This window comes from Citrus sinensis, chromosome 5, assembly GCF_022201045.2.
Source record: "Citrus sinensis cultivar Valencia sweet orange chromosome 5, DVS_A1.0, whole genome shotgun sequence".
Lineage (NCBI taxonomy): Eukaryota > Viridiplantae > Streptophyta > Magnoliopsida > Sapindales > Rutaceae > Citrus > Citrus sinensis.
The window spans coordinates 36,136,937-36,158,041 of NC_068560.1; the positions used below are offsets into that span (position 1 = coordinate 36,136,937).

The 21,105-nt window shown below is 35.4% G+C and overlaps 3 protein-coding genes across 4 annotated transcripts; 2 read left to right on the forward strand and 1 right to left on the reverse strand.

Moving 5' to 3' along the window:
- Nucleotides 1–19: 19 nt before the first annotated feature.
- Nucleotides 20–5,525, reverse strand: LOC102627347 (mitogen-activated protein kinase kinase kinase 5-like). The gene is made up of 11 exons (XM_006473321.4): nucleotides 4,933–5,525; nucleotides 3,774–4,577; nucleotides 3,587–3,674; nucleotides 3,002–3,064; nucleotides 2,748–2,911; nucleotides 2,357–2,432; nucleotides 1,625–1,684; nucleotides 1,423–1,548; nucleotides 914–1,123; nucleotides 690–790; nucleotides 20–571 (listed from the first exon to the last, which is right to left on the reverse strand). Exons 1-11 carry the CDS (start codon nucleotides 5,253–5,255, stop codon nucleotides 361–363), a joined length of 2,226 nt encoding a protein of 741 aa, XP_006473384.2. The 5' UTR covers nucleotides 5,256–5,525; the 3' UTR covers nucleotides 20–360.
- A 2,588-nt stretch (nucleotides 5,526–8,113) lies between these two features.
- Nucleotides 8,114–10,769, forward strand: LOC102627636 (protein OSB1, mitochondrial). 2 transcript variants are annotated; one of them, XM_006473322.4, is made up of 4 exons: nucleotides 8,114–8,546; nucleotides 8,757–8,895; nucleotides 9,404–9,488; nucleotides 10,091–10,769. In XM_006473322.4, exons 1-4 carry the CDS (start codon nucleotides 8,233–8,235, stop codon nucleotides 10,363–10,365), a joined length of 813 nt encoding a protein of 270 aa, XP_006473385.2. In that variant the 5' UTR covers nucleotides 8,114–8,232; the 3' UTR covers nucleotides 10,366–10,769. The 2 variants fall into 2 exon arrangements, with proteins under 2 accessions (XP_006473385.2, XP_006473386.2); XM_006473323.4 differs by having other exon boundaries at nucleotides 8,339–8,546; nucleotides 8,837–8,895.
- A 5,302-nt stretch (nucleotides 10,770–16,071) lies between these two features.
- On the forward strand, nucleotides 16,072–19,296 carry LOC102628123 (probable disease resistance protein At4g33300). The gene is made up of 5 exons (XM_006473324.3): nucleotides 16,072–16,962; nucleotides 17,081–17,475; nucleotides 17,593–17,948; nucleotides 18,026–18,231; nucleotides 18,370–19,296. Exons 1-5 carry the CDS (start codon nucleotides 16,266–16,268, stop codon nucleotides 19,203–19,205), a joined length of 2,490 nt encoding a protein of 829 aa, XP_006473387.2. The 5' UTR covers nucleotides 16,072–16,265; the 3' UTR covers nucleotides 19,206–19,296.
- The last annotated feature ends 1,809 nt before the right edge of the window (nucleotides 19,297–21,105 follow it).

A 21,105-nucleotide genomic window follows, 5' to 3' on the forward strand; every position in this document is an offset into this window, starting at 1 on the left:
CGCCATTGAGCAAAAAGTATTGTAAATGAAACTCAGAATGGAACTCCTCCATTATATATCAAGTTCTCAAATTCCATTGAAACTAAAAATGACTTTATTACATTCCACAAGCTCTGATTAAAGAATATGAAAATGTTCAGCTTCCTATCTGTCTTGACTTCCCTAGTAAGATAGCTTCTATTTAGTATTTACAAGTATAAATAATAAGATGAATCCAACTAAAAAGTAGGTGAGTCAGGAAAGCCCCAGATCCAAATCTTGGGTAGGTGCTCAAGGAGCTTCTCAGGGCTATTGCTAGCTTCTCCAGCTGTACTCAGGGGACTTGCTATCAAATACATCTGATTCAACCAAAAACATGCTTCAGATGTGTGAAATTTCCTGTCCTTGACTCCTTAAAGGAGCACAAGGGTGGTTGTTCACAGCACTGAGGGGCATATTCCTGGAAGAAGGGCTAAAATTATGTGAATTAGATGTGGATAGAGAAATATGAACCCCAAATGTTGAACAAGAAGAGTGGCGAGAAGCTGTAGCGCAATTAAAAGTCCCCGCATGACATTGTCGACAAACTTCACTGGATGAAGAAAAACACAAAGAATAAAATAAAAAAACAAGTAATCATACAGAAGATAATGCTAAATCCAATACCATCTTGCAAGTTGTCTGGGAGGAGATGACTTAAATGTTCTTACCTATTACAAGGCAACTTCCTATTCCTAACTCTTGTCTCCGGCGAGTCAGGCAGTGATTCAGTTTTACGTGTAGCGCGTTCTACTTGATCATGTGATTTATCCTATAAAAGCGCAAATATGCTATCACGATACATGTTGTGAAAGAAGGTAAAAGGAAGGGAAAAAAAAAAAAAAAAAAACTTTGGAGCCCACTAACAGCTGAAATCAAAGTATGTAATACTTGCCCCTAGGTTTATTCTGGAAAAAACACGCATAGGGACCGACAAATTTTGATAATTTGCATTTCGTATAAAAGGATGCTCCAGTAGCTCAACAGCTGATGGCCGCTCTACAGGATTTCTCAGAAAGCAACGTAGAAGAAAATCCTTCCCCTCGGAAGATAAAATTTCTGGTATAGGTGGGGTTCTGTTCAAGACCTTGAACATAGCTTGAGGCTGGAAAATTAAAGACGAGATAGATAAAGAGATTAATAGAGAAAATGAATGTGCAAACCTTACAAAGAAAGCAAGCGAAGAGTTGAAAAGTTATGTTATAATGCCTGATCCTTTCTTCAAGAAATAATAGCAAACAATGGTACAAACATGAAAAGTAACTGCAACAAATTTGCTAATACAAGCATCAAAACTTGGCTGGTAAATTTAAAGTGTTTTAAGTTTATACTGAACCGTCAAAACAGTGAGTATTTTAAAATAGCTTAAATAGAGAAGAATTTTACGTTTAATCAAGGACTCACCCCTTCGAACTCACTCCAAGGAGGTTTACCAGTAAGCATCTCAATGACAGTACAACCTAAGCTCCATATATCAACAGCTAAAGCAAGCTTAGGATTTCCATCCTTTTGCATCACGGCCTTAATGACCTGCAATAGTAACAAGTGTGAATAAAAATTAAAAAGAAGGGTTTTTTAAAATTACAAATTGGTGCAGTGGACGTACCTCTGGAGCCATCCAATTTGGGCTGCCCTTCAGTGACAATTCATAGGAGAGTCCTGTAAGCTTAATACAACAAGTAAATTGAAAATAAATAAGTTACTGAGGTTCTGAAGTGAATATAACCATACAGGTGACATTACTAGAGCCAAAAAAAAGAAAAAAGAAAAGAAAAGAAAACACTATAGTTGCACAGATAGCACATACTGTAAAACACCGAGGCACTGGATCAAAATTCAAAAATCTCGGTATCTGGTATAATCAAACTTCTAGATGCTAATAATAACCATGATAAACCATGTAAGACTCGGTTCATGCTTACCAATCCAATGTCAAAACAGACAATTTTCCTATTCTTTTTAGGGGATTTGTTTAAGGGATGCTTGTTGAAGAACCATTGTCAACAATTACTTGAAGGAAAGAAGATTTCTTAAAATAGGAACAAAATTCATTTCAGATCCATCCTCGTAGAAGCACCTGTCAACTAATTTTCTCAAACGACATTATTCGTTTATTTTTAATACATACATATTAGAAGTTACCAGTCAATTAGTCAAGAGAATCTGGCCAAAGAATGGAAAAGTTTTGGATGAACTGTATTCGCACAAAAAAAGTGGGAGCTCTTTTACAAGCACTGTTGCACTAAGGAAATATAACAACATGCACCATCCACAAGAAGAAATTGGAGAAGCATACTCAAATTACGCATGCAAGTATTTAAAGGATCTGATAACTCACATGTTTTGCCATCCCAAAATCTGCAAGCTTAACAACACCAGATGCATCAACTAGCAAATTTGCACCTTTAATATCCCTATAGATCACAATTTCCTATATTAGTTATCATTTGTATAGGAAAAAATAATAATAATAATAATAATAATCTTTGTGAACGAAAAAAGTGCCGCTTCTTCAACAATCTTTAAAATTCAACCAGCAAGTACATATAATGGTTACCTATACAATCATTTTAGTTTTTCGGAATACAGGACCACTGACAATTCTAGGGTTCCTTTTTACAAGATTCTGTGTAAAAATTTCACAGCACTTACAAATTACAATAACTGACATTAACGAAGAAGTGGAATCACAATATAACTCTCTACTCCATATCAAGTAAAATTGTCACCTGTGAATGGTGTTGGTGCTATGCAGGTAGGCCAACCCATTGAGAATGTGACGGGTGAAATTGCGAACTATACTTTCTGTAATATCTCTGCAATGTTCACGGACATATCTATTAATTGAGCCAGGATGGACATATTCCAGATATATATAGAGGTGATCATCAACCTGAAATGGAAACAACAGTCTCTTAGTTACACAATTATGCACAAAAGCAAATGCGGTCACATCTAGCTACACCATGGAAAGGCCATATACCACTTCACTTCCATAATACTGCACTATATTTTCATGCTTCAAATGACCGAGAACTTTAATTTCCTGCAAGAAGGAATGAGTCATTATAGCAGTAAATTTTGAAAGAAATGCTGAATCTATAATAGAATGTCTAAGCAATCTGAGGACACATGGCATCTTGTGTATTCTTAATGCAAAAAATTGAAGTAGTAACGAACAACAATTGAAACTTCAAACGAAACAATATATCAGCATGGTTATAGGTATTTTTGCAGATGGCAGTGAAAAGGCATCTTAATAACTAGTAGGAAAAAGGGAGGCTGAACTAGGTGGTTCCAACTTTTTGCTATGATATGCCATTATTCCATGTTCTGGCTTTATCTTTTATCATTGGAAACAAAAGTGCAAAGTTTTCAAACAATCAACCATTGGGACCATAACTTGTAAAAGAAAGTCGCAAGTTCCAACCCCATATTCCTGAAATTAAATGCCCTAGTAAATCAATTTCAATATAATCATCTGGGTCAAATTTGGAGGTTTCCTCATTAGGTGAAATAACAGAACTATGCTGTAATCAACTGATGACAGGATGCAGATAATAATAACCTGCTCCAATTGCTTTATGCATTCAGCAGATTTGGGGTCATCAGGGATAATATCAACTTCCTTTATTGCACATGAAGCTCCAGTCTCCCTGTTAACACCCAAGAAAAAAAAAAGACTAATAATAATAATAGTGTTCACAGAAAAATTACAAGAAACAACTAGCAAATTTCAGCATATACTTGCATACCTGTTTGTTCCAATATAAACACTCCCAAATGTACCACGTCCAATAAGTTTTCCTTTCTGCCATTGACTTTTCTTAGGGGATGCACTTGGCTTTTCCATAATGTGAGGCATAACGGCTGATGTTACAGATGATTTAGGTGGTGATAAAGCTCCAGGTGGAAGGGGCAATGGATGGGCATTGAGATGATTATTACTTTCAAGCAACTCCTTCGAATTCTGTGGAAGAGATTTATGACGCAATGGAAAATAAACTTTCCCTGGACTCCTCAGGTTACTTTGTGAACTTTGCCTAGGGGGGCTAGGAAGGGGAGAATGGTCAGCGCTATACACATTTCTTTTAACAGGTGATACTGGTGAAGTACAACCAACAAATCTACCTAGGTCAGGGACCTCTGCAGTTGACCAATCCTGAATTTCTTTAGGAGCCCAAAAAGACGAGAATACATTTCCTGTTTTTGATGATTGTGGACTAACAGCAGGACTCGAGAAAACACTAGTTGGGGCACTCTTCGGAATAATATCCGCCCTTGAGCTGTAATTAGCACATTCAATGTTTAGATCATGAGAGAATCCCCTGCGACGGGTGCTAATAGATTTCGGATTGTGCAGAGGAGTGGGATTTTCCAAATTTGATCTCTGTGGACTAACAGCATGACTTGATGAAAGACTTGTGGGAGTGCTTCTCACAGGAACACTCGGCCTCAGGTCATTTTTAACACTTTCAATATTTAAAACTTGGGAGTCACCCTTATGGAAATGGCTTAAAAAACCGGCTGAACCTTTGGCAGTCTGATTTGTGCTTTTCCTGATAATTAGCCGAACAGAAATGATAGCAGAAATTTAATAATGACTCGCAACAGAAATAATAGCAAATATGTGTGTGTGTGTGTGTGTGTAGAGAGAGAGAGAGAGAGGGAGAATTTAAGTAGATGATAAAAAAAGTAAGATTAATCATATGCGAGATTTAAAGGGCGGGAAGTCTGAAACTCTTTGAAACCGGCTAAGATGCAGTATAATTTCTAAGGCTTCAAGTTTAAACCCAAAACAGAAAAGTAAAATAAAACACAGTTCAATTAAAAGCATCCTTGAACAAATTTCACAAACTTATTTCCATTAATGAAATATTGAAATATAGAAGCAGGTGAGACAAGTATGTGCACCTTCCCCGGTGTGGCCTTCCTTCGGGTGATTCGAAGCCATGACCCGAAGACTCCGGTTTTCGAAAAAGAGAGGCCAAGTCGGGAAGCGGTAAAGGTTTTGGCACAGCCGATGAAGACCAGTGGTCCGACGTGCCAGGAGACGGCGACATCCGGGCCGAATCAGGCGATGCCGAAGGGGAACAAGCGCGATCAGTCATCAACAAGCCGAGTTCATCGTCAGGAACATGCCTAAGCTTTCTCACCCGCGTCAGCTTCCGATTATTAAAGGACGACGATTGCACTCGATTTTTGAAAAAGTTACCAGCCTTGCCACTTTCCTGCATCGCTGCGATACCCAAATGGATGAGCAAGCATCATGGAAGCAACTGTGGCAGCTATTTTCTTTTCTGACTCAACCCTCAAGCCGCGGAAACAACTAAGTTTTTTCTGAGTTTACTTTGTCTGCCCGTTTGTCAAAAAGAAAAAAAAAATCTAAATTTTTTTCAACAGCTATGCTGAAAGTGACCCTACTGTGTAGGAGGAAGTCAATGCGTGTCTCGCGATACAGATTTGTATGAAACGAAATCTTTGGTTTTAGTTGACGAGAGACTCGACACGCCGTGTGCGTACGGTCAGGCGTACTTGAATTGTCAACCACTCGCGAGTGATGCACACGATGACTTAAGCGGATGACACGGAACCACGAGGTGTAGACTGCCGTCATCGTGATAAGCGCGGGTGCTGTCACTGCAAACACTGTTTCACTAAAATATTGAGTCTTAAAGGAGTAAGAGTATACCAACACTGACCTCAAACGCGAGAAATATCATAACACGCAAGAATATTGTTGAAGGGAATATCAATAGGATTTCAAACAAAGACATAAATTTATTTATTCATGTTAAATAGACCCCTAACTCCTATTCAAATGATAGAAAAACCTCTTACTATTGTATACTGTGTATTCTTAGGTCCATTTGTTATTCTCAGTGCTATAACTATAATGCATCAATTACCATGGTATAAAATTCCTAGTTGTGGTGTGAAAATAAATGGAATTAAAGTTTATTTCTATGCAAATAATATGTAAACAACTAGTTACCGCCATTAATGGCACTGGTTATTGTGAGCAATTATTTATTGAGATAATAGACAATGTGGCTTAAATCATTTTCACTTATGGTATTATTATTCAGTATTAACTCAAATAATAATTTAAGTTTAATCAAATTTTTATGCTTCTATCAAATAACTAAGTGTATTAGTGCATCACCATCATCATCCCATAGATTTGCAACTTCTTTATAAAATAATGGAGATAGTAATACCACTTGATGGTAGAATTATAATTGATCAAACTATTAACTCTTTTATGTTGACAAACAAAAACTTTCAATAATGAAAATGATAGCGTTAACATGTTGATTATGAGACAGCAATCATGACAATATTATTTATAGTTTTTTTTTTCGCTACAATTGAAGATGACAACTCATACTTATTAGTTTTTAATCTTATAGTTTATATCATTAAAAATGATAAATTCATTTTAACAAAAATTATGCCAAAATTTTCAATATTTGAGTTTTAATTTAAATTTTTAGCTTTTTTCTTATAATAATCGATAAAAAAATCACGTCGATAAATATAATAAATTTGACAATAAATTAAGATAATATAGATTTTTTTTTTAATCAGAATGATTATGGGGTAAAAAATTTTACATTTTGTGCTTGAAAGCACAGTTGAACCACAGTATCAAAGGAAGCCTATAATTGTTATGGTTAAATTTTATGTTAACTTTGGTCATTTGATCCAGAAAGACTTAGTTAATATAAATAAACAAATTGTGTTTATTGGATAAAATATAAAAAAAATCAAGGACCTTGATATAATTATTGAATATTCGTTATTCAACGTTTAGTTAAAACAAATCTACCACTTGGTTGATTCTTTAAAAAATAATAAAATAAAAATTAAAAAGCCTACGACTTTCTTGGCTTTAACGTAGATTGTTTGTCACTTCGTCTGTGTCTTTGTCTCTGTCTTTGTCCGGATGTTCATTGTTGCGTATGCTCTGGCGGTCTGGCCGTATGGACGGTTGGATCAATGAAATGGGTCAAACACACTTAAATATCAAATACAAACCCTTTTTTTTTTTTTTTTACAGTATACCAACCATAAAATAAAGATAAATGTATAGGAAATAACAGTTAGTTTGTACTATATAGAATATTGTTCTTTCTAATCGGACCCAATTGTTTGTGGCGCTTCAATCTCAAAGTCATATACTAAGCAAGAAAAGTCTTGGGTATTTTTTACTAGATTTACTCTATCTGATTATTATCACTTTTATTCTGAACTAATAATATTATATATATAAAGAAAAAAATTATGTATTTGACAGAAATCTAATTGACGAAGAAGAATATAAATCAAGATACCAAAGTAATATATTTGTTTTTCTCAGAATATCGATTGCATTTCTGTCATCAGGCTAGTAATCTCTCAGGGCCCAAATAAAAATAAAACCCAAGAAAAAGGTTGTGCTGTTTACACCCCTTCCAAATCATGATAAAATCCATGTTCCACTGAATTACACTTGAGAATAAATCAAGTCTAATTGTACTATCTTCAATTATCTATTCATATTATAACTTCTAAGTGAGATGGATTTTTTTTTTTGTTGTTGATAAACTAAGTGAGATGGATTTGAATGCCAATAATTAATTTAAATAAACACATTTTACAGTCTATTAAAAAGATTATAGTTTAAAAATCTTCACATCTTGAAATAATTTAATTTGCAAGGAGAGAGAAAAAATAGATTATTACAAGTTTGTGCAAATAAATTAAATTGATTGTTGTTTTTTTTTTAAAAAAAAAATTGTGTTTCAATGACTATAGAGTTCGCAGAAAAAATAAAATTACATAACGCTTGTTCTGTTTGAAGATTTTAATTTAACTTTTTTAAATGGGTTTGAAAACTCTGAATAGAGGAAAAAAAAAAGAGAAAAAATAATTTAATTAGATTAAATTTATCTCTAAATATAATTCACCAGTAGACGGGTTTATCAGGATATTGGAAGGGTGTTTAAAGTAACACGCTCCAATAACAAAACGAAGGCGAGGCTTTTTATACGTTGAGGCTGATCCAAAATCTGAAGCCCAATAATAAGAGGGTTGGTTATTCCTTATTCGCGCTAATCCCTCGAACCAACTGTAGGAGAACACCCCCCCCAACTTTCCGCTTCCAAATCAAATCCAGCGTCATCGGAATAAAAAATTTGGTTGCGCCAGTCGCATTCAAATTCCGAATTTATGATCGCGCGTCGTATCGGGCAGTCTCTCAGAACCGTGTGCCGATTTTCGCTCCGAAGAGTTGCCCCATTCTGTTCGTCTTCGTCTGACCACCCTAGGTTTTCGAGCGTTTACTCGGACGCTAAGCGAGGTGGGAGCGCAGTTTACAGACACGCGCTCAAGTTTCAGCGTCCAACGACGATAAAGTGGCAACCTCAGTTAGAGAACTCTGTTAACTTTATCGGAACAGTGGTTCGCCCCCTTGAAAGAAGCAATGTATTTGGCGTTTACACACTCCTTCACGTCAAAAACTCCCATTCCGATCGCGGATTTGAGTCAGTTTTTATTTTTTATTTTTAAATTCAATATTTAGCCATGAACTTATTTTTAAAAACGAAGGATACGTCAATGTTTAATTTGTTATTAACACTCCTTGGGATTTCCATTCGTTTACTAATTAAATTGGAGAATATTGAATTAAATGAATGTGTGACCATGTTTGATATTCTGCTACTTATTATTCATCATTTACAATGTTTGAGCAGTATACTGCTGGCAGTGGGAGGCGACATGGCACAATTGTGTCAAAAACATCTGAAGCCGAATGATTTCATTTATGTTACAGGTCAACTACACTCTTACTCAAAGGTGGATAAGAATGGAAAGCTCTGCCTGCGTTACAAGGTATATTTCTTATTGTTTTGTAGAAACTGTTCTCCATTCTCGCAGCATGTATACTTCTTAGAGGTAGAATACAATTCTTGAAACAAAAATATACAATTTCACTACACAGTTAATATATTTTCTTGTTGGTTTTCCAGTTCCACAGATGGAGGAATGTAAATGTTCTTATGTATTAAAAAAAAAATTCACATACTTAGATTGCTTTGCATAGACTACATTCCGTATTACAAGAGATGCCTATGTCTGGGTTTCTTAATGATCTTGCCTTGGATCCACTTTCATTTTTATTTCCATTGATCCTTTTGACATGAGGTCCTATTTGTCTGCCTTTGTCCATCACTTATCATGTAGTTTGTATTCAAAAAACATAATGGTATAGTTCTAATACTTATTTCACTTATTGAGATATCACTTTTACAGTAAAAAATTCTACTTTTGATGATCTGCACATGCTATATATGTTTGAGAATACAGTGATGAGTACTGAGTTTTATTTGTGTTCCTGTAGGTGGTTGTGGAAGATTTGAATTATGTTAGAGAATGTGGTCAAGGACTCGCCTTCAAGAAATCTGTGGAATCAAAATCAAGAGGAGGTACTCCCCCCCCCCCCCCCCCCCCCCACCTTCCTTTTTTGTAGTTTGCATATATCTGAAATGAGTGTCCATGTGGCCTTTTACCCTATTTACTGCACAAAGTTTTGCCAACTTAATTCTGATCATTGTCAAAATAAAGAAACAGAAGGAATGGTTTTACCAGAAGTAATATAGGGTTTGTAGAGCTGATACAGACACAGTTTGGACAATACTTGCTGAAAGATGATGATGGTATTATAGGGTTTATAGAGTTGATACAGACACAGATTGGACAATACTTGCTGAAAGATGATGATTAATTCAATAATTTCAATGTTCATGTGGAATTTTTCATATTAACAAGGAGCTCAATGAAGAAATTGTTTAATTCATCAAAGGTTTTATATAGTTGCTAATCATTATTGAACTTGAGTTAATAGTAATTGATACAGCAGCAAAAATGAACGCTTAGTTAAGCTGAGATTGAATTGCAATTTTCTGCAGCAATAGACTACTACTTTTATTAATTGAAGTCTGGTATTGTTGCTTTATTGTCAGTTATTTTGAGGTTTTTGGTCCTTTTCTTTTCTCCTGTTTCATCTATTCCCTTGACACAAATCTAGGAGAAGCTGGCATGGAAAAGTATGAAAACCGATTTTACTTGTGGCATGTGTACTTTGCCAACCCCTATGAATGGTGGGATAACAGAAAAAAAAAGTTCTCCCCAGGAGCCCCAGATTTTAAGCACAAGAGTACTGGTGAAGCTCTGTGGCTGGATCCAAAAGATCCCCCATGGGTTAAAAAACAACTGCAACGGATTGATTCAATGATGGAAGAACGAGGCTCTAGGGATTTGGGTTCCCTTTCTCGTGTCTCCACATGGGTTTATGATGAATAGGAACCAGTTTGTTGACATCAAAGGCAAATGGAGGTCCCTCAAATCCGTTACTTTTTCAGTTTGCACGATATCACGTACAAAGCTTGCTCTTTCTTGCTCATAGCTGATGACTGTGAGGACAATATGCAGCTGGAAATCTATAATGCCAGATGGAAACTGAGGGTTGAAGTATATCACTGTAGGTATCTTTCCTGGAACATCTCAGTATTGGAGGTTATATCAAACGTTATTCATAAAGCGAGAGGCTATTCATCTTACAATTTTAGGGTGGTATATAACAAACAAAATTAAATGTGATATAATAAGTTCAAATTTCATACATATTGGCTATTTGTGGGGCCTTTTCCCGGGTGGTATATAACAGACAGGATTAAATGTGAATATAAGAGTTCAAAATTCATTCATATTGGCTATTTGTGGTTTTTTAAAAAAAAATTCAAAGAAATAGATAAAATTAAGCCAACTCAATTTTCTGCGTACTTTATTTATTTTTTTTTATAACATTTCATTCAGAAATAGAGTTTTTTTTTTTTTTTTTCCTTTAAGTACTTGGATGGAAAGGCAATGGGAAATAATTGCTAATAAGGATAGTGAGATGGCCTAAAAGATTGAAACGGGGATGGGGTATTGATCGGAGATGGACGCAATAAAACTAGGAATGTAAATCATGTTAAGGATCATTGGATGTGTTCTTAATATGTTTAAGGTTAAGCTCACTTTTTTGTTCCCCCAGAATTCCAGATATTATGATAAATTAAAAATTCGATCAAATGGCGTGGTTTTATTTTACAGTGGTGTGTATAGTCTCTGCAAACATGCCATGCCTCTCTATTCTTTAAAGATATATTAAAAATCGGACATGCTTTTAGATTCTTAAATATTGGATGAATTTATAAATTCAGTAAATGTTCAGCTCTCCAAATCCATGAGCGTGATGCTTTCTGAATGTATAGGCATGAGCGAGCAGATTGACGGCTGAATTTGAGGCTTGCAAGTGAGCTTATGAATTGTAATTGTAGACCAATTTATAGATCAGAGACATCGTACTTAAAAGTTTGATCGACCCCGCACAAGCATGTTATATTCAGCGTCGTTACATTCGCATGCCTAACTACGAAATCCCAATTTTAAAAGGAAGCTAAATATTGTCAAGTTCATCAGACCTGGACACTATCAATCAAACTAGTGTGGCATGAAAAGTCTCTACAATGCCAAAACCTCTTACCAAAAGAATTAAAAAAAAAATTAAAAGATGCCAAAACCTAATTCCGAAATCCTTTCTGAGCAGAGTCAAGCCACGGCTGGTTGGCTACGGCTTCCAAGAGTAGGGATGGCAATGGGGAGGGGAGGGGAGGGGACCAATCTCCCCGTACCCATTCCCGATATTTTGCGTATATTCCCGTCCTCTCCTCGTCCCCGTCAGAATTACTTGAGAGAATCTCCATCCCCTCCCCGAATAATAACAGGGGATCTCCGAGGGTCCCCGATCCCCAAATAACTAATACATTTTTTTTATTTTCGATTTTGAGTTAATCATATTAAAATAAAAAATTGAAATAAAAGCAAAGTTCGAAATATATCTTACATTAATATCCATTACAAAAGTCACATACATTAAATTAGTAAGTAACGCAGCATGCAAGGGATACAAACTTCTTTTACAAACTATCATGAACAAATTAATAGTCTAATACAAAATTGTTACAAATAAAATCGAATTTAGATTCAAAATTAACTTTTTCAATGGTGGCGTGGACACTTTATAAATGTGGACTATTTCCTTTACAACACAATAGTTAAATCGGAGCAAATCAAGAGCAAATATTAGATTAGATTAGATTAGATATTAAAATTGTGATTCGCTGTGGGCAATTATAACATCTAAAAATAAATAAAAAGTAGATTTAAGTTTAAAATATTTAAAGAATATTAAAATAAAAAAATTGGGCTAATAGAATCTACTCGATCTTTTTAATGTCCTAAATAAAAATTTAGGACTTTAATTAGTTAATTAGGCCTAAAAGTTTAATAATATAAATATTTTGATATTTTTTATTTTTACCAATATTTATAATTTATTTACTAGTAATTTTAAAAAATTAAAATGGGGAAATGAGTAGGGGATGAGGATTCCACCTCATCCCCGTCCCCTCCCCGAATAAAGAAATTGGGTAAAAAATTTTCCCCGACCCTTCCCCAAATAAGAAATTGGGTATGAAATTATCCTCATACCTTCCCTAAATGAAAAAAATTCCCGAAGGTATCCGTCCCCGTAGGGATTTTTGCCATCCCTATCCAAGAGTGTTATGGGAACTTGTCTTGAACATCTTGATATATTAGACTCTTTTCAAGATTTGCTGCGATCTGCAACCTTTTTGGCCCACTTTTAATATAAGTCCCAGGCAGAGAGTCTTCCGAAATCCGCACGTTCTATAACTGTTCGGATAAGATTCCAAATTCCATTGCCACAACTTTATGGTAGCTGGTGCATAGGGATGGCAAAAATCCCTACGGGGACGGGTATCTTCGGAGATTTTTCTCATTTGGAGAGGGTACGGGAATAATTTTATACCCAATTTTTTATTCGGGGAGGGGACGGGAAAAATTTTTTACCTAATTTTTTATGAGGGGAGGGGACAGGGATGAGGTGGGATCCCCATCCCCTACCTATTTCCCCATTTTAATTTTTAATTTTATTTTTATTTTTAAAATTACTAATAAATAAATAACAAAATTATAAATATTGTTAAAAATAATAAATATCAAAATATTTATATTATTAAATGCTAATAGGTATCCTACATTAGCTCGAATTGCTAGAGATATTTTGGCCATTCCAATTACAACAGTTGCTTCTGAATCAGCTTTTAGCACCGGTGGTAGAGTTGTGAGCCCACCCCGTAACAAACTTCATCCAAGCACATTGGAGGGCTTAATGTGCTGTCAAAGTTGGTTACGAGCTTACAATAACAGTATGAGTTTATTTAACATTGTGATTATATTATACAGTTATTAATATTTGCACTTATAAGTTACTTTACTTATATTATTTTCATTGTTTTATAATTATTTTAATAATTTATATTTTGAATGTGACTTTGTAATGGATCAATATTAATGTAAGATATATTTTGAACTTTATTTTTATCTGAATTTTTTATTTTAATATGATTAATTTAAAATCGAAAATAAAAATAATATATTAGACTATTAGTTATTCGGGGACCGGGAACACTCGGGGATCCCCTGTTATTATTCGGGGAGAGGATGAAGATTCTCTCAAGTAATTCTGATAGGGACAGGGAGGGGACGGAGACATATGCAAAATATCGGGGATGGGTATGGGGAGATTGGTCCCCTCCCCTCCCCTCCCCATTGCCATCCCTGCTGGTGCAGTGGTAGTGTGGCTGCTTCATCGATTGGTTATTCATTATAGACTTTTTCTTCCAGTGAAATTATAGTCTACTATATCCAAGCATCAAGAGCTCAAACTCCATTGCCACCGCTTTCCACATTCACTGATCCCCCCAGGCCTCTCCGAGGAACAAAGAAAAAGTAAAATATATAGAGAGACAGTCACTATACCCTTCAATCGGAGCTTGTGCAACGATTTTTGCTGTGACGGTTTGGTTTTATTTATTTATTTTGGGACTAGAGGGTTTTTGCTATTTGTGAGTTGACTCGGTGTTGGAGAAATTAGGGTCCAAATAATTTAGAGATAGCGTCGTATTTGGTACATTATTTATCAATTAAATTCTAGTTTTTCTTTGAAATATTTTGTTTGAAAACCTCGACTATAAACACTTTTCATCTTTTCCACTCCAGGTGAAGAAGGAAGAATTGTTGTTGAGAAATGGAATCAATCTAACAGAAATTGATGCTGGGTTGAGTGAGATTCAATGTTATGGCCTATGGATTTTGTTTTTGCTGCTGTTTTATTTTTAAGCTGTGCTGGTGATCTGTGTTAGTGCAAGTTCATCATCACTGTGAATTAAGTTAACCAATCAATCAGTTTTCAAGATACAATGATGTTGTGAAGTGATAAGTACCGATCTCTTTAAATGGATTCATCACTAGCTATTTTTCCCACTAAGCGAAACCCACAAGCACACTTTTTCTTGTACAAGATTACGTATAGAAAGAAGAGACTTTATAATAATGCGAAAACGCAAAAAAAATGAATAAAGTATAAGAAACAAAGTCTTCCAAAAATTAGAATATTATTGATAAATCTAAATAAACAAAATTAGGGTTTCAGTCCTTTTTTTACTAATTCTAAGTATCACGAATTTGTCAAAATAAACAAAGTTAAAATATTATTTTATAATAAAATTGTCTTAGTCTATGTATAAAGAAAACAAAACAAATAGTATCTAAGTAGGATATAAAAAGAAAAAAAAAAGTAATAAAAATAATAAAATAATTTAAAACAACAAAACAACCAAGAAAAAAAAAAAAAGAAATCTCACGCTCGACCACAAGATAATATAACACTTTAGTATTTTAATTTGATTCGACTAGTCACAAACTTCCAAATAACATATAATACACCCAAAATAAAGACCCATTGCCTGAATTATAGATATTTTACTCGTGTTACGCAATCAGCCAACGTCTGCTTAGAGAGTCAATTCCCGACACTTCAATCACGCTTTGGTACTAGATGCAATGTATGAAAACTTTATTCATTGTGCTTGAAAACAATGCTTCTAGCCAAAAAATTATCAATGATGTCCCACTCCCACAAACATGTATGTCCACTCAACTCAAGGGGCCCCACCCTGAAAGTATCCATGATGTGCTAGTTTCAGATGTACTATTATAACTACGGTTACATGCTGATGGGCCTTGTTTAGTTGTTTGGGTTTCTAGAATCAGACCGAGCCCAAGGGTGACGGGCCAATATGATATCCGTCAATTATTTTTACCAGGCAGTAAAAATATACAAATAAATAAACAAATAATCTTTCTCAAGTTAAAACTCACAGGGGTAAGACCGTCAGTTCGCCGGTCAACAGGCCCAATCTTTGTGGCCGTGTACCTTTTGAATAATTAATTGACCCTTATCATGCAATTATTTTCAGTCAAGATTGACTTGGGAACCAGCAAGCTTTTAAGATCAATGGTTTTGCTCATGGTTTCAATATCTTGTAGTTGTTTTAGTAGTAGTGCAAGAAATGATCCAATCATCCGCCAAACCTGATCGTTAAATTTGGAGAAATTTTTATCATCGTCATTATTATTGCTTTTACCAGGGTTGCTTTTGCTTTCTGAATTCAATCTTCTTAAAAAATTATAAAAGGTGATGTAAGCCATTATATATATATATATATAGAGAGAGAGAGAGAGAGAGAGAGAGGTTTGCTTTCTTTTAACTTGTAGAAATCCATGCGTGATTGCACTCTTATGTAAAACTTCTTTTAGCAGGAAATATCAACTATGTACCTGTTTCAGTCAAAGAAGAAGAAATTATTGAAGTTTGGATTAGACGATTTCGTTTGCTGGCATATCTCTGTCCAACCACATTGTTCACGTTACAAAAAGCTATAGCCATCATAAATTTTCATAAAAGTATTATTTACCTATATCCCCACAAGTGAGTTAAAATATTATTTATTATTTAACTTACTTCTTATTTTTCGATTTATTCACTAGTTTATTAGTGGAGGTTTATTTACTGTATCATCATTATTGATCTTAAGAGATTGCGGTAGATTTCCCTTCAAATTGTAATTATGAGCCTTTTTTTTTCTTTTCTTTTAAGACAGATGGCCGAAGCGCTTCACAAATAAAAACTGTGAGAAATCTAATTTCCAATATGTGTGAAAAAGCCCTCTTGGGCCACCTTTTTCTCGCTAACCACTTAGCCAGTTAGCCAAAGACAACAGTCACCACCAACCATGGCGGTAACTGACTTATTCGCCGGCGAGATCGCCGTCGAGCTACTAAAGATGCTAATATCAATATGCCGGCGATCCAGTCTCTGTAAATCGAGTGCAGAGCAGTTCAGGACAACCATAGAAGAGCTTCTCCCTACCATTCAAGAAATCAAATACTCCGGCGTTGAACTCCCGCCCATACGCCAGACTCAGCTGGACCACTTGTCAGAGACTCTCAAAGACGGCATAGAATTGTGCCGCAAGGTTCTTGCTTCAACACGTTGGAACGTGTACAAGAACCTGCAGCTAGCGAGAAAGATGGAGAAGTTGGAAAAGAAAGTTTCAAGATTCTTAAACGGCCCCATGCAAGCCCATGTATTAGCTGACGTTCATCATATGAGGTTCGAAACTGCTGAGAGGTTTGATCGGATGGAGGGCTCGGCTAGAAGGCTCGAGCAGCGACTCGGGGCGATGAGAATTGGAGTTGGAGGCGGAGGCTGGGTGGATGAGGCCGTTAAGAGAGTTGAAATGGAGGAGGATACATTGGCGGAGGGTGGTTTAGGAAATTTGATGGGTATCGGGATGGCTTTAGGAAAAAACAAAGTTAAAGAAATGGTTATCGGGAGGGATGATTTGAGCGTTCTTGGGATTTGTGGGATTGGCGGCTCTGGAAAAACCACTCTTGCTCTTGAGGTTTGCAGAGATCATCAAGTGACAAGTAGGTTCTGTTCTGTTGTCTCTTTTAATTGTCATTTATAGTTGTTTATTTTTTTATGTAAGAAATTCAGTTGGCTTTTTTTTAAAAAAAAAAATTTGGGTGTTTTCACCATTTGCAGGTTACTTCAACAACAGGATTTTGTTCTTGACAGTATCACAATCGCCAAATGCGGAGCAATTGAGGGCTAAAGTTTGGGGCTTTGTATCTGGTTGTGATAGCATGGGACCTAATTATGTGATTCCCCACTGGAATCTACAAATTCAGTCAAAATTAGGAAGTCGGTGTTTGGTTGTGTTAGATGATGTGTGGTCATTGGCTGTGCTGGAACAGCTGATTTTCAGGGTCCCTGGGTGTAAAACACTTGTGGTTTCACGGTTCAAGTTTTCAACAGTTCTCAACGATACTTATGAAGTTGAATTGTTAAGAGAAGATGAATCCTTATCCCTGTTCTGCTATTCTGCTTTTGGGCAGAAGACTATTCCCCCCTCTGCTAATGAGAATTTGGTTAAGCAGGTAATATCAAACTCCCATTTTATTGCCTGCAAACTGAGTGGTAGATATTTGTTCTCTGTAGCTGGCAGTTTCTTATTGTTATATGTTAGTGATAGTTGTGGAAAATTTGTGCAATAGATTGTGAAAAAGTGTAAAGGCCTGCCACTGGCTCTTAAAGTGATTGGAGCTTCACTTAGGGAGCAACCTGAAATGTATTGGACAAGTGCGAAGAAGAGGCTATCAAAAGGGGAGCCTATTTGTGAGTCTCATGAAAACAACTTGCTTGATCGGATGGCTATAAGCATTCAGTATTTGCCAAAAAAGGTCAAGGAATGTTTCTTGGATTTGGGATCATTTCCAGAAGACAAGAAGATTCCTCTGGAGGTACTAATCAATATGTGGGTTGAGATCCATGACCTTGATGAGGAAGAGGCTTTTGCCATCCTTGTTGAGCTTTCAGATAGAAACCTTTTGAAGATTGTGAAAGATGCACGGTATGTTTGTAAGTTGAAATTGAGTACATTTAGATTGTTTTTTTATCAAAATTCTCTAAGTGTTTTGAATTTAGCAGAGCTGGAGACATGTATAGCAGTTATTATGAGATATCTGTCACTCAACATGATGTGTTGAGAGACCTTGCTCTCCACCTGAGCAACCAAGAGAACATCAATGATCGCAAGCGATTGCTTATGCCAAGAAGAGACACTGAACTACCTAAAGAATGGGAGCGGAATGTAGATCAGCCATTCAACGCTCAAATTGTTTCCATTCATACAGGTTAGCTGCCACTTTATAATGTTTTTTGTGTAACAACACAATATTGTCATCCTATTGGAAAAAGATTGTGACAGTATAGTAATGCGGCCTTGAGTTTCTATATTTTGTGCTCACATAATGAAATCTTTTACTGCATAGGTGATATGAGGGAAATGGACTGGTTCCGCATGGAATTCCCAAAGGCTGAAGTGCTAATCCTGAATTTCTCTTCTACGGAGGAGTACTTCTTGCCTCCCTTCATCGAGAACATGGAAAAACTCAGGGCACTCATTGTAATAAACTATAGTACTTCAAATGCAGCCCTTGGCAACTTTTCAGTCTGTTCAAATTTAACCAACTTGAGAAGCCTCTGGCTTGAAAAGGTCTCCATTTCTCAATTACCAAAATCTTCAATCCCCTTGAAAAAAATGCAGAAGATCTCTTTTGTTCTCTGCAAGATTAACAACAGCCTAGATCAATCAGTAGTTGACCTGCCCAAGACGTTGCCTTGCCTCACGGAGCTCACATTTGATCATTGTGATGATCTAATGAAGCTACCTCCAAGCATTTGTGGACTGCAGTCACTTAAGAATTTAAGTGTCACTAACTGCCACAGTCTACAAGAATTGCCAGCCGATATTGGTAAGATGAAATCTCTGCAAATTCTCCGGCTATACGCTTGCCCTCATCTAAGGACTCTCCCTGCTAGGATTTGTGAACTGGTTTGTTTGAAGTACCTGAACATTTCTCAATGTGTCAGCTTGTCTTGTCTTCCACAAGGGATTGGTAATTTAATTAGATTGGAGAAAATTGACATGCGAGAGTGTTCTCAAATATGGAGTCTACCAAAATCTGTCAATTCACTGAAGTCTCTACGGCAAGTGATATGCGAGGAAGACGTTTCTTGGGCGTGGAAGGATTTGGAGAAGACTCTGCCAAATCTTCATGTTCAGGTTCCTGCGAAATGTTTTAGTTTAGATTGGCTTCATGAATGAATAAAATGTGTTACTCTGTTGGAATTACCAGCTTGCTTCTAATGTGAATAATTTTAACAGAGCAGTAAAATTAAAGTCATTCAACACTTAATTAGTCAATTTTGTGCATGGGCGGCTGCCTGGAAAAGGTTAAAAATTAGATAAGAGGAGCACTTTTTTTTCTTCATTTTTTTTTCCTTGAAAATATGCATCCAAAAGTTGGTGGTTGAAATTGAACACCTAAATGATTTTAAAAAAATAAAAAAAATAAAATCAGTAAAATGGGTTCAATTTCAGTCAAAATCTATTTTTTAATTTTAGATGAAAAAGTCTAAAGCATTTTTTTTTTCTCCGTGGGGCTGACGTTGGGTTGAACTGCCCTATAAGATACGCGGGAAAAAGCGCGTGGACCCCATATGATTTCACACTGTCAAAAGTATCAGGCGGACGGAAAAATTTTAAATTAATTATATTATTTCATCAATTAATTTATGAATATTATTATTATTTGAGAGAATTTTTCTAAATAAAATTTTGAGATACGTAATAAGATTCTTTTCAGAGTAGAGCTTCCAACATCCTTTTAAAATTGTTATGAAATTCTCTTTTTAATTATATTTATTTTAATACCAAAAGCACCCATGTTCTTATCAAACTTCATTTATGCATTTAATGTTCTTTTTTTCCCCCAATTTTCTTACTCCTGAAACAAAATGAAGTCCCCCGAAACAAAATGAATTCCTCCTTACTCTGATTATTAATAATTGAAGATTTGAGCTAAACATAAAAAATATAATTAAACTCCCTAAATTTCAATAGCTCAATATCTCCCTCTTCGTGAAGTTGTGGAGTTTTATAATCTAACATAAAATTTGCAAGCGAATATTGGTTAGAGTGAGCTGAATGGGCCAATAGCGTGCCTGTTTTCAAGGTTAAAAATTAGAGTAGGGCCACTGACACCCTTTATTATCCTCACAACACTCCTTTCTTGATGTACTTTACGTAATTATACCAAACGACCTTTGATTCAATGGGAGAAGTCTTACACTTATAATGTTGAGTGTAAGGGTTCGAGTCTCCATAAGAGTATTATGGAGGTTAGTTTCAGTTCTTCCTCAATTATCAACTAATTGAGTGGAGACAGTCTCTCCCTTACAAAATGTGAATGGAGTAGGCACTCCTCGAATATTAGAGAGGTTTTAAAGTATTTGGGCAAGTGCTTCAGTGATTTAATGTATGACAGTAGTCCCAGTTGTTTAATACGATTGTAAATATTGTAATTGTAATGTCTGATGTAATATCAATACAATATCTGTATAACAGAATTAAAAAAAAAAAGCTTTACGTAATTATATTTAAGATCAAACATATAATTCTGATTAAACCCAACTAATGTTTCTCTCTTTTGCACAAGAACACGATTCAAGAATCAATCTCCAATCCCTTATGCCAATCATAAAGTCTTATATGCCAAAAATCACTTTTACAATTAATTTTTTTAAAAAAAATATAGTGTTTTATATTCAGCTTACTTGTTCATCTACTTAATTGGCAGTCAACCAACCACAAAATTGGAGATTTACAGGACCAAAAATGCAAAGGTCCACGTTGAAATCAGCACCAGTGCTCCCAAACTGTACCTAAGCTGCCTCCCGCAGTGATGATTTAGTCCTTTTCGATTAAATATATGATTAATTTAGATAATAAAATTAATTATCATCAAATCACTTCTATTACTGTTAAAAAAAATTCTTTTAAAAATCTCAACTTACCTCTCACTTTTGTTTAAAAAAAAAAATCATTAACCCACTCTTTTTTGTTTTCATCTTTAAAGAAAATGAAATGACTTTAAAATATTTCATGAAATTTTTTGAATAGAGGGATGATTTGAAAAAAAAAAAAAGGGTTAAAAAAAGAATAA

What these genes read in the sequence shown, in the direction of transcription:
- LOC102627347 (XM_006473321.4), bottom strand. Translation starts at nt 5,255, where the DNA reads ATGCAGGAAAGTGGCAAGGCTGGTAACTTTTTCAAAAATCGAGTGCAA. An exon ending in GTTTATATTGGAACAAACAG is followed by an intron (nt 3,675 to 3,773) that starts GTATGCAAGTAT and finishes GGGTGTTAACAG; the next exon opens with GGAGACTGGAGCTTCATGTG. An exon ending in AGCACCAACACCATTCACAG is followed by an intron (nt 2,433 to 2,747) that starts GTGACAATTTTA and finishes TGTGATCTATAG; the next exon opens with GGATATTAAAGGTGCAAATT.
- LOC102627636 (XM_006473322.4), top strand. Translation starts at nt 8,233, where the DNA reads ATGATCGCGCGTCGTATCGGGCAGTCTCTCAGAACCGTGTGCCGATTT. An exon ending in AGCTCTGCCTGCGTTACAAG is followed by an intron (nt 8,896 to 9,403) that starts GTATATTTCTTA and finishes GTGTTCCTGTAG; the next exon opens with GTGGTTGTGGAAGATTTGAA. An exon ending in GGAATCAAAATCAAGAGGAG is followed by an intron (nt 9,489 to 10,090) that starts GTACTCCCCCCC and finishes ACACAAATCTAG; the next exon opens with GAGAAGCTGGCATGGAAAAG.
- LOC102628123 (XM_006473324.3), top strand. Translation starts at nt 16,266, where the DNA reads ATGGCGGTAACTGACTTATTCGCCGGCGAGATCGCCGTCGAGCTACTA. An exon ending in CAGAGATCATCAAGTGACAA is followed by an intron (nt 16,963 to 17,080) that starts GTAGGTTCTGTT and finishes CACCATTTGCAG; the next exon opens with GTTACTTCAACAACAGGATT. An exon ending in AATTGTTTCCATTCATACAG is followed by an intron (nt 18,232 to 18,369) that starts GTTAGCTGCCAC and finishes TTTACTGCATAG; the next exon opens with GTGATATGAGGGAAATGGAC.